General features: G+C 38.7%; 1 protein-coding gene across 2 annotated transcripts in view; it reads right to left on the minus strand.

Annotated features, from left to right (window-relative positions):
- Positions 1–11878, minus strand: part of ZDHHC7 (zinc finger, DHHC-type containing 7) — a 20797-nt gene that overhangs the window by 6447 nt on the left and 2472 nt on the right. For both annotated transcript variants that reach the window (XM_009332317.1, XM_009332319.1), the window contains 5 exons: positions 11080–11402; positions 8130–8254; positions 2396–2492; positions 1851–1932; positions 480–610 (listed from right to left, as the gene is read on the minus strand). In XM_009332317.1, the coding sequence (XP_009330592.1) occupies positions 480–610; positions 1851–1932; positions 2396–2492; positions 8130–8254; positions 11080–11385 (741 nt within the window). In that variant the 5' untranslated portion in view covers positions 11386–11402. The remainder of the gene's footprint in view (positions 1–479; positions 611–1850; positions 1933–2395; positions 2493–8129; positions 8255–11079; positions 11403–11878) is intronic.

Raw genomic sequence — 11878 nt, forward strand, 5'->3', positions numbered from 1 at the left:
CTTAGGGACATGGTTTAGTGGGTATGGTGTTGTTGGGTTGACGGTTGGACTCGATGATCTTGGAGGTCTCTTCCAACCCAAATGATTCTATGATTCTATGAAAGCGTGAAGGCTTGATACAAGATAGCTAGTTTAAGTGTAAACCTGAGAAAAGCAGACTTCTCTCGTGACACATATCAGGAGTTTGTGATAGTTGAGAAGTGCAAGTCCAGACTGAAGTCAGAAGCTGTACAATCTTTGTAATTGAAAACCTAATTATAAAATTTATGTCAGAAAAGCAAGTAACGCAAGAACTTCTGTTAGAAAGCAAACCCCAAGAAAGTATTTCAATCCTTACAACTGTAGAAAATAAAAATGACGAGCTATTTCAGATTTGGGGTTTTCTCCAAAATAAGAGCCTCCCCTCAAGCAAATAAAACAACATCTAACCACATCTTCCTAGAAAAATTGTTAGAGCATACAGAAGTAGAGGTCTTTACCGTTTCATCATTGCATATTGAGTGGATTTGGGTGCCAAACATGACTGCAGTGAAAGTGAGAAACAGAAAACCCTCAAGGCACAAGAAGATCATCAGGATCACAGTTACGGGTGGGGAGAAGTCACTGCATTCTGTGAAAACGACATGTAGTTATGAAAAAAAATAAAAAAAAATCTATAGAGCACGTTCATACTGCGACATCCCCTCTTCAACAGACAGCAATAAAAGCTAAATATCTGGCACCTGAAACAACATTTCACAATTATAACAAACTTTTAATTTCTAGCACTGCAGCAGCTTTATTTGCTGCCCAAGGAAATAAAGGATTTTAAGGAAGTAACACTTTTGGCTTCCTATACAGCACATAGCACTGCATTACTGCAATCCTGCCTCAATATTTCAAGGATATCAAATAAATGTTTGCACATGAGACTAAGTACTCGGAACTGCACATATATAAAGATGAGCGCAGCTTGAAGTTTCATGCATGACAAACGCTGTAAAAACCATCACCACTGACAGCTCTGACTTCCTAGTTAATCCAGATGTTCCATTTTGCTGTGACTGCTTTAGTATTTTTTTTAATTCACCACACAAAGCAATCAGGTTCTGATTTACACTTACAGTCACTTCTCTGGAGATCCCCTGATCAACTGATTAGCTCAATTATAGTTAAACAAAGAAGAAATGAAATAGTATACAGGAAGCAGAATGTTTCAAGTAAAAAAAGGACTAAGAATCCATCCATTTAATGGAACATCCAGCAAAAACCAGTCACATGGATTCCCCTGTTGCTTCAGGTACCAAGAAGAACATATGATTAACCATCTTCTGTCAAAAGCACAAGATCTAAATGAGCTCTGGCACACTGGAACGTTAAGAAATGCAAGTCAGAGCCCTGAACAAACAACTGGGACAGTTTAGGAAATTTCTTTTCTACAGGAGCCCCACAGTTGGCTCCATAACAGAATGAGGGAGAAATTTGTTTAAGTTTCAGCTATTGTTCACAGAACTGCAGTGTGACACACAAAGCCCAGCTGGCAGCTTCAGATAACACAGTGCTGAGGTGGTTTGAGGACCAGCTATCTGTTTCCTTCCTATTACAGAGGTGGTAATTTTTTTACTATGTGGAAAGGGAGTGAGAATGCCCTTGACAGCCACAGCTCTTACAGTGAATGACTACGGGGGGTGGGGGGGGGAGCGCGGCGGAAGAGAGAGATGGGTAAACAGGTATGAAACATTTTCAGGACCTCACTTTAAAAAGATCAAAGTCCTGTAATATTTCATACATGGGACTGAAATAGGTGGAACGTTACGACTTTCCCTTAACATCTGCTAGATTATGACAGTGAAAGTTAAGTATTTGCTTACCAGTCCACTGCCCTCGGACACAGGAGAAAAACTGAAACCCACACAGTATGAGCGCATGAGCTGAAATTAGGGCTATATACATCTGGAAATAAGAGAGAGTGCTTACTTTTGACTGCTGCCAGGTAGTAAACCAGACATTCCTTTCAGCCAGCCTTCACCACTGCACAGCGAATATACTTTCCTATTTCAATTTTTAATTCAATACAATGATGTAAAAACAAATTCTAATTAAGCTTGACTCTAAAAATGTGGGTAACAATGACAGTTTGAGGATACCTCCCTAAATCACAGTACCATTTCACTAATTGTTACTATATAAAACACAGCAAAATTAAGATAGTTTAAAATAACAGCACTTTACAAAACAGATTAAAATGTGTATGAGTAGAAGTATCTTCCTGCTTGGAGAATATCTTGCACAGAAGGGAAAAAAAAAACCAACACATTTGTGTCCTTAAGCCATTAGTCACTAATAAGCACAACCAAAATTGTTATGATCAAGGTAGATTCATACTGAGATCAAGCTGCTGTTGATTTTCACTTACCGTAAACAGAACAAAAAATCTCTGATTTTTCTCCCCCACACAATTATTCACCCACGGGCAGTGGTGATCCATCTTTCGAATACATCGTTTGCAAATACTAAAGGAAAGGAAGAGAGAATTCTGTTGAGAAACAATACTTTACATTTTAATGTAGAAACAAGGGTATCCAGTGGTCATAAGATGATGTGCTGCAATCTTTCTTGACGAACTGCAAACAGTGATTTTATTTGCATTTCTTTAAAGAAACTATTTGCTCACTTACAACTCAGCTTTTGGTTGTTACAAAACTGACTGTGTAGATAAGATCATCTTCACGTAAGAAAAAGAGTATGAGAATCATTGCATATCCAAACACACAATCAAGTGCATACAGTAACTTGTTTTAGACACTCGTGGCACTGAACGAGCAACGCTTCAGTTCTTTCTAGATTCAGTATTAAAAAACCCCTTCCCTTCTGGAGAAGCTTTTACAGACAGAGTAATTATTTCAAGTTTACAGACTTTCAAGTTGTAAATTTAGTTTGTGAATCGGGAAAAAAAAAGAAATTCACATCTTCAAGAGAGAAATTGTCAATCTTGAGGTTTCAACTGGCCATATAACTCTAAACATATGCAATCAAAATCTCAACTAAAGAACAGCTTACAATGTCACGCCTCACTTCCTCAACATAAAACAAAAATATTAAAACTATAAGCAGCACACATTCTTTGCCTACCTGTTAATGAATACTTAAACACTACTGTTCTTTGCTAGTTCTGCAATTAATTGCTTAGTTTCTGCCCAGTTTTGAGTAAAGATTATTACCAGAAAGAAAAGTCAAATATTTCAGTAAGTCCATTTTACATCCGCTAGGCCATACAGCACCAGAGGGCTCATTTCACTGATATTCAGGTCCGTCTGCAGTCAAACATGAACAGTTACACAGGAGAAACAGAACAGTTGCAACATGCGTTGAAGTTCTTCGGTAAATCAATAGCTTAAGACATGCTGATGTTACCGTAAGTCGGCAGATGAAAAACTCTCTAAGACTTGATTTGGAGTTTTAGAAAGCAGGCATTCTTTAGTGCGGCGCCGGGTGCAAGGTGGAATTTCCACAAATCAAGCACACCTATGCTGAGATCACCGTTACATTTATACACAAAAATTAAAAGGTAGTACACTCCCAGTTACAATCATTGAGTAGTGATTTACATGTAATTATAATATCTGCTGTGTCATTCTCTTCTGTTACTACGCTTGCGCAGGGGAAGGGTCTTCACCTGGGTGAGGGTCATCTTGACCTGTGGGTGTGTTTTTTAGTATTATAATGAAGGCAGTTCACTTCAGGATACCGTAAAAGTAAGTTTTGTTGCCAAGTTGGCCAGCTAGATATCTACCTTGCCAGGTTGTCAAAACACTCATCCTATATACAATAGAACCTAGGTGCTCTGGTTATGGTCTAGAGGGTCCAGAGAATAGGGACTTCAAGCAACACAGCCTTGGATAAAAAGTAACACAGCAACCCCTACATAACGCTAACATAAAGATTAATCAAAATGTTCTTATAGTCGCTTATTCACTATCAAACACAAAATACAGAAAGATTCAATAAAAACATGATAATCTTCAACACTGATACTTCATTTTCCTAGCTTTGTGCTTAAGATAGCCACACACTCAAAATGTTCCAGATTTGCCTGCCGAACATCCAAAATATTAAGCATTTTCATTTCAGTAGTTACAAAGCCAAATAAGCCTAAAAAATGCAGGCACTATTATTCAAAACCCTTTGTTTTTAACGCATGCTTATTTATGTCCAATATCTATGAGTGCTGCAGTGACAAGCCGTGAAGTAAAGCCAGATGATTGTCACCAGAGTGAAGAAAGGGGGGGTGGGGGTTGTAGCGGAAATCAATGCTCCAAGGCATAAAATAATTTTTAAGTCATTGCATATGCATGATTAAAAGGTAATTCAGCAAGAGGCAGAACATACTCCTGTGCAGGTTATAGGAGAGAATCCCAAATCTCCCACTGCTCCTCTGAAGCTCCCTCTGCCCTGAGCTATCATAACCCAGCCCCTACGTTCCCACTGCCTCTTGTTTTATGGACATTAAAGATGATTCATCCTCTGAGGCAAACTACTTTTTAAATACTGCCAGTTACACATGAAAATCCCAATACCATAACTAAACACCGCAACCATTCTCTAGTGCAGAAGAAACGGGTATCACTCCAGAGAAGGCATTCAGAAGGCTCTCCAAGAGTTTTTCATTTCACAGCCTGCTGCAAGTTCAGCCTCTCATTAATTTCCCAAGCTCTGTGGGAAGGTGAGCTAACTCCAGTCACCACAACCATGCAAGCCTCCTAAAGTAACACAGAACTGATACTATCACTCTAAAAAGAATATTAATGTGAAGTACTGAGTAAAATCATTTCCAGACTCAATGAAGCCAAACACTGGAGGATGTGAGGTGGGCAGGACACACTTTTGCTCATTCAGTATTTCTCACAAGCCCACGCAGAGCTCTCCAAGACATCAGATGTCTGGAACCCTGCCTTCATTTCTAATCTCACACCATGATACAGCCAACACTTCCAGCCAACAAACTCGCAGCAATGCTGAAAACAACGGTCCTGCCTTCTTCCTACCCCCATTACTTGTATTCTATTCCTTCTTTTGTCCAAGCACAGATGTTCATGCGGCAAGAGCTTGGGGAAGTCACTCCATTAGCTGTAACCGGGGTCATTTCACTGTGCATGAACACTCACGCCTCGCAAGAGGAAGGAGCAATATGGTAGTGAGAACAAGGAGCTGTGGACAAAGGAAGGTCTTCTCCAGCTTGGCACTGCTGCTGAAATGCACTCAAGCAACTGCAGGTGCAATTACAGTTTTGAATGCCAAAGATAACATTCCGAAAGACGCAGCTAATGGCTTAAGAGAAATTGGTCTGGATAACAGAAATTCACAGGAAGACCGATGCAAACATCTCAGTGACTTGATTCTGAATAACAGTTCCCCACATGCAAACGCAGGCACTCAGAATAGGCTAGAAATAATGACAGCTGTGCTCCTTTAGTGAAAATGAAATAGCATTCACTCAGGACAAGCCTCTTCCTTCTGCTGAAAATGTTAACTGCTTAGTAAAATCTCAGTTTAATGTATTTCACTGAGGCTAGATATTTAGCTGTAAATAAAGGTTTTTTGTTCTTTTTCCTATCACTAATGTGTATTATGAAACTATTTTTCTTCCTCAGAAGAACTGCTGCAGTGTTGCACAACAATTTTCATAATTACATCATAAAAGCCTCTTCTGTTAATAATTTACTACTCAAACCATGCACTGTGGCTTTGAGCGTAACTATTTCCCAACAGGCACTAGCTTCAATTTCCATTTTCAAGTCTCTTCTATCAGCAAATTGCCACTTTGACTACTTGGGACTAGACCATCCTTTTAATGTCCTTGGAATGGGTTTGTGAGCCACTAAAATGTTGGCAGTATAATCAAACCTTTTTTCTATTCAGTACATTTCTGCAGTGCTAAATCTATGGCAAAGAATCAGATTCTGGTAGCTGGTCCATGCAGTATGTATTCAACATTCAAAAAATTACAGAAAAATCCTTTGTTTTACTTAAGAAAAGTTAACAGCAACTACTAGTAGCATGTACTGTATGAGTAACGGCAAGAAAGGCAATTAAACCAGCTATCCAACTGCTGAGAAAAACATGACAGCAGGCTTACGAAAGGATAGCACATACACTTTCAGGCTCTGGCTTTCTCTTTCAGATGTTCTGTGAAGCCAGTTATGCACTGTGCAAGCATTAAAATGCATCCTTTGCCCTTATGTGGAACATCTCGCAATGTATTTTACCAAGGCACAGAAAAGTAAAACAGGTCACAAGACGTGCAAAGCTAGGTCCCTGAACAAAGGGGTTAGTGAAAACAAACCCTTTGAAAGTATCATAGATCTCCTTTGCTGTAGACACTACCCATTCTTACCCTGCTTTAACAATAAATGCCACTCAAATTCTTGCTATAAACAATGTATTCAAAGTCCCTACTTAGCTTATTTTTATTCTTCTTCCACAAAGAAATAATAATTTTTCAATCAACACTGCCTTATCTGGGATCACAGGCTACTGGAACATCCAAGATAACATAGTGCCTGCTGTGGATGATGGTCCAGATGTACCCACGGAGCTGCAGCAGCTCTGGGCTCTCCAATACTCCAGCTCCTTTACCCATATGTAGAGTTCAACATAAGATGTCTTCATTTAGACCTACTTCCAAATTAGTAAATCCTATCGGGACCGAAGATGTGGGAAACACTTTACAAAGATACCTGCAAAGTCTCCATAGGAGCCAGCCTAAATCTGAGACGAGAAAATTAGCAAGATCCAACCTACACTCAGCAGAGGCTCTCAGGTGTCCCTTTACCGCATCCCACGAACACAATGCCAGGACATGTGAACAGACTGCACAAAGCTGTTCTGGGATCCCCAGAGATTAACAGCTTACGTTCTGCCACAGGAAAGCAGCTGCACTGCTTCCACCCCCAGGCCCGCCGAGCAATCGGTACAGCTGTGTTCTGTAACACTCTACTAGAGCTAATAAAGCCAGCCAGAACCAAACTCATCACACGTGAAGGCAGGCCTGAGCTCTGCACCCATGCAAAAGCTAACCTACGACACAGATAAACTAACTGAAGATAATTCTATACTTGACTATTTATACATGAAACTTTTCCCTTCACACTCCAGCCACAAAAACCCACTCACATCTGAGAGAAGAACAAGATTTCAGTGCCAAGGCAGAGTATTTATAATGGAAATAGCTTCTCAGCCCTAACTTTCACACAGATAAGTGACATACACTGAGACATTTAATTTAGAAACCACAAATTTACAGAATAATTTGAGAGTCCTGACAAGACTTCACTCTGTTCTTTTGACGGGCACTAACTCCAAGACTTAAATTTAATATGCCACACAATTCAATACACATCACTCCTCACACCTAGAGAGCCACCAGAAACATTTACATATTTATGTAAGTCTTAATTATGCAGGCGTATCTATATTCAACTCTCACACAATAAACATTACCAATGCATATCCACAGTGCCTGAAAACTCAAAAGATTGAGAATTAATTAAAAATGGATACATTTACTATCTCTTCCATAGCATGTTAAGTTCAAACTACCATCACTTCTGTCCTTATTAAAATGAATCTTCAATAAGCGGAAGTGCATTTAACCAATTATGCATACAACTTTGGGAAAACAATCTGCCAATTCACATATAACTTCAAGTGACGCACTACAAAGACAAGATGACATAAATTAAAGTGATAGTTTAATCTGTATTTTCTTAATTTAAGATGGCAGGAGTCATTTCTTAAATCGGCTTCTATCAGAAATTTCCTTGAGATTCTTCCCTTTGCCCCACATTATCAACAGTACAGCACAATAATTAGAATGATGCACAGGAAAAAATATTCACAGATCAAAAAGTATTTAAGACACCACAGTATGAATATTTTTGAAAACTCTTGAGTCTCTTGCTTCTTTCCCCTCATCCACATTCATTTTTGGCCACAGTATATTATATTTATAAAATACTCTGCAATGTATGAATTTGAAAGTTTGCTGGATACCAAAAGAAATTTGTGGGAAAAAAATTAACACATAAATATCAGGAACATTATTCCAAGACTCAATATGCATAACTGCTTTAAAGAAAACTATGGCATACCTGCAATGGTGTGCACGTTCAGGTTTGATACTACAGCACTTTGGACATTTGTAGATCACTTCTCCTGGTTTCAGTTGCAAATTATCCATGTATTCTTTAGTGGCATTTCCTTTGGGTACAGCCCCCTGAAATCATTTCAATTAAAGGAGAGAAAGCTTCTTAAATGGTATGAGAGCATTTAAAAACACATTTTATATACTTCATACCAGTAATCTCAGGATAATTGCTGAAATAAATTCATTTACTCAAAGCTAGTCTGCCATAAGCCAGAATCATTTCCAAATGAATAAATTACCTCTTCTTAACCTCAAATTCAGTTTTATTTCAGCAAGACTCATCTATGGCCAAGTATTAGCATAATTCTGATAGAATCTGCCATCACCAGCATACATAAAATGAAGAGGAAGACATCTTTACGTGCAGATACAAGCACTACAGGTACAATATTTGCTGAGACGTTACTCTGAATGAGCACTACTAAAAGAGATGTGCTTTCTTACAGCAGCATGTTAATTGTTGTAACGTTTGATTATTAGGTCAAGCCATCCATGAAAGTTAAATCAGCAACAACTACTTGAAAGATGTTATTTCAACTCTCTGAATCCAAGGTTTAGCCACCTGCCCCACATACACAAGTTTTTGAGAACGAACAGTCATTCTCTTTTCCTTTATACTTAAGCTTTTAGCTTGGACACTGTCACCGTGAACCGCCACTGGCTTCCTTATTCTACATCTAGTATTGTCTGCTGCCTTTTGCTACTGTGAAAGTTTGTGTAGCTACATGGTAAAGAGTTGAAGGAACTGATCCAGAAGAAAAATACCCCATCAGAAAAGGAAATGATTCTTTAGTGATTAGTTCTCTGAGCTCTTCACCACAGAGCTGCATTAGCAGCTGTTTCAACGCAATGAGGAAGATGATGAACGGACAGGAAGAGTAGGCAGGATTGCTTCTTCCAGTAACAATATTAATCTAAAGCCTCGTGAGATGGGAATCTAACTTTGGATTAGTAAGAAGAAAATAATGGAAAGTACCATTGTCACCTTGCTTATTTATAGAGCTAAAGGCATATCTGTGACAGGAAGCGACTGTGAAATAAACCGGGATGTGAAATGAAAGTGCAATGGCCTTTCAGTACCAACTCCTCCAGGCCAGCACGTACTTCTCACAGGGATAGTCCTTCTCCAGGTTGGCTTAAATCATCTGCAAAATTCTATAATTATTTCTCATTCAAAAAAAGCCCACTGGCAATGTCATCACTTTACACAGACACCTTATGGAAATTTTGGGGACAGAATTAATAAACCAGCAGGCACTTCAGATTCAATTGCAAACCACCTTTCTACTTAGGCAGAAAGTTTTAGTTGCCTATTGCCTGGAATAACAATCTTGTGTTTGTATTGCCCGAGCCACAGCCCAAGTTCTGTCCTCGATGAACTCTTTAGCTAAGTGGTGCTTCAAACTTGAGCCAGCTGGCCTTTGCAGGGATACGAACCGAAAGAGTTTCTTAAACACTCACGTTGTATTGCTGAAGTGTTTTTTGCAATATGAATGTTCTCATTGAAGTTAATACTTTGGTGTAAACATGGTGAACTATCTCAGAGAGAACTCCTAAAGCACAAATTGATCTTGTTCCACGTAAATTTATGCTTACAAAACACATCTCACATTCACCTATTCGCCTGTCACTAAGGATGATAACTTCAGGCCATGCTTTTAGCATTTGGCTGATAAAAATATGGTCTATTTCAAAAACATCTTTCATAGTCTCAGACGGTCACCAATTCCGTTCAATGAAAAATCTATTTTAATAGTTGTAAGAGTAAATTTAATTCACATATGTTTTAAGGCAGTCTATTCCTTTTTTCCTTCAATCTTAGTTTCTATCACCCAGTCGTGTCTTCCATTCTGGGAGTCAGCAAGAAAGGAGTGGAGAAAAAAAGGTAGTGATTCATCTCAATTTCTATCATGTTTTATCCATAAAGAACAACATAGGTCTAGAAAGACACACAGTTTTACCAGGACATATTTTTAAGCAATCTATCCTTAAACCATTAACATTCTTAGCTGTCACAGTCTGTAGAGGTCATAACATTTCATCACCGGGTGTGGGCTCAGAAGTAAATCAAAGACCTAGAAAACCATTAACTACAACACCCTGCTGTTTTTTTGAACACTCCCATAACTTCTATATACACTGTTACTGTCTCAAATAGCTGGAGAAAATAGATGGTTTTCCCCTCACCCCTCTCCCCAGATTTATTCCCTAAAAAGAGTAACAGATTTTAGTACAAAATAAACAATTTCATCTCTTGAACTCTTGAATTCAAGAGTAAAAGTCCTAAGAAATGAGTACTTTCGAGATCTCTTACACCTGCACTGTTCCAATGCGGGTTCAACTTAAATCTCCCTCCCCGCTGACTTCAAATACCTAAACACAATAATGCACGAATCACGTAGGACAGTAGTTCTTACTTTATGTCAATATGTGACTGAGGTTTTTCAGCATGTCTACCTCTAAAAGTTCTTTCATGTGCCATAAATGGAAGGGACATTTCAAATGATACAACAGGATGAAGCTACAACATCTTATGAAGTTTTGAAAACAGATCTGATGAAAAAAAAGTAAGAAAAATTAGGACAGAAAAGACTAAAGCTTTGTTAGCTTCTTCAGAACCTAGGTTAATATTTAACAAATAAACTGTATTTCGCATGAGCCTACCTCTCCCTTATAAATTAATTTTATACTGCCTGCTCCTCAAGTCAAAAATTATTTATGGATTCATTAACAGAACAATAGGAAAAGTACAGATACCATCCCTTCAGCTTGAGGGTTCTGCACCTAACGCTACTCTTCCTAGCAGGAGACTGATACCACTTCTCCAAATTTCTCTGCAGGTGATGAGCTACAGGATAGAACAATCCAACGTCAAGGAACGATGGCATACTTACTGGATCAGTTAGCATAGTTCTCAGATGCGATGACAAAGCTAGTACTGCCAAGCAGTTAAAGAGAACACCGTTGATCACAGAGTACCAAAAGTCTTTGGAAGGCAGCAACATGACAAAAGTCACTACGAAGTCTGCATAGACAACCAGAAGCCACGTCATTATAGCACAGACCATACCACAGCCATCTCGGATGAACCAAACCCTCTCTGCCATGTCGGCCTCTGAGGAAGAGGAATCGTAGCTGTCATTTTCAGCAAGAAGCGGGTGGTGCTCAACATCACGGAACCTGTGCCCTGATGACTGCATGGTTTTCTGGCCTTGCCCTGTAGGAAGCAAAGATATCATTATTATGCGTGAGGAAACTGGAAATACAGGTGGCTCTTGCTTTTTATTTCAGTAAGATAAAACCTATCCAAGTTCAAAATAGATTACTGAGATTTTTTTTATTAATTAAAACCTGAACAATTCTATGACTACATAAAGATGCAATATTTCTGTAATCAAAAGATACTCATTTACAAAGTTTCATCAACAATTTTGTAAGCCATTTACTGAGTTTTATAATCCCACAACTCTTTTTTTTATCGTGCAACTTCAATGCTTGACAAACGGATTTTAGCATGGTTTCATTTCCATCTTGCTGTGCCTGTAAACCATTCTTCCCCTTTTGTTAAAAATGCAACTTCTTTCTTTTCTCTCGAACTAAAATGGCACAGTCTTCATTAAATTACAGCTCATGTCTCTCAGAAAACGGCAAATTACGGCACCAGACTGTTGACTTTTCATACTGCTCCAGCAA

The sequence above is a fragment of the Pygoscelis adeliae genome, unplaced genomic scaffold (assembly GCF_000699105.1).
Source record: "Pygoscelis adeliae isolate BGI_AS28 unplaced genomic scaffold, ASM69910v1 Scaffold18, whole genome shotgun sequence".
Lineage (NCBI taxonomy): Eukaryota > Metazoa > Chordata > Aves > Sphenisciformes > Spheniscidae > Pygoscelis > Pygoscelis adeliae.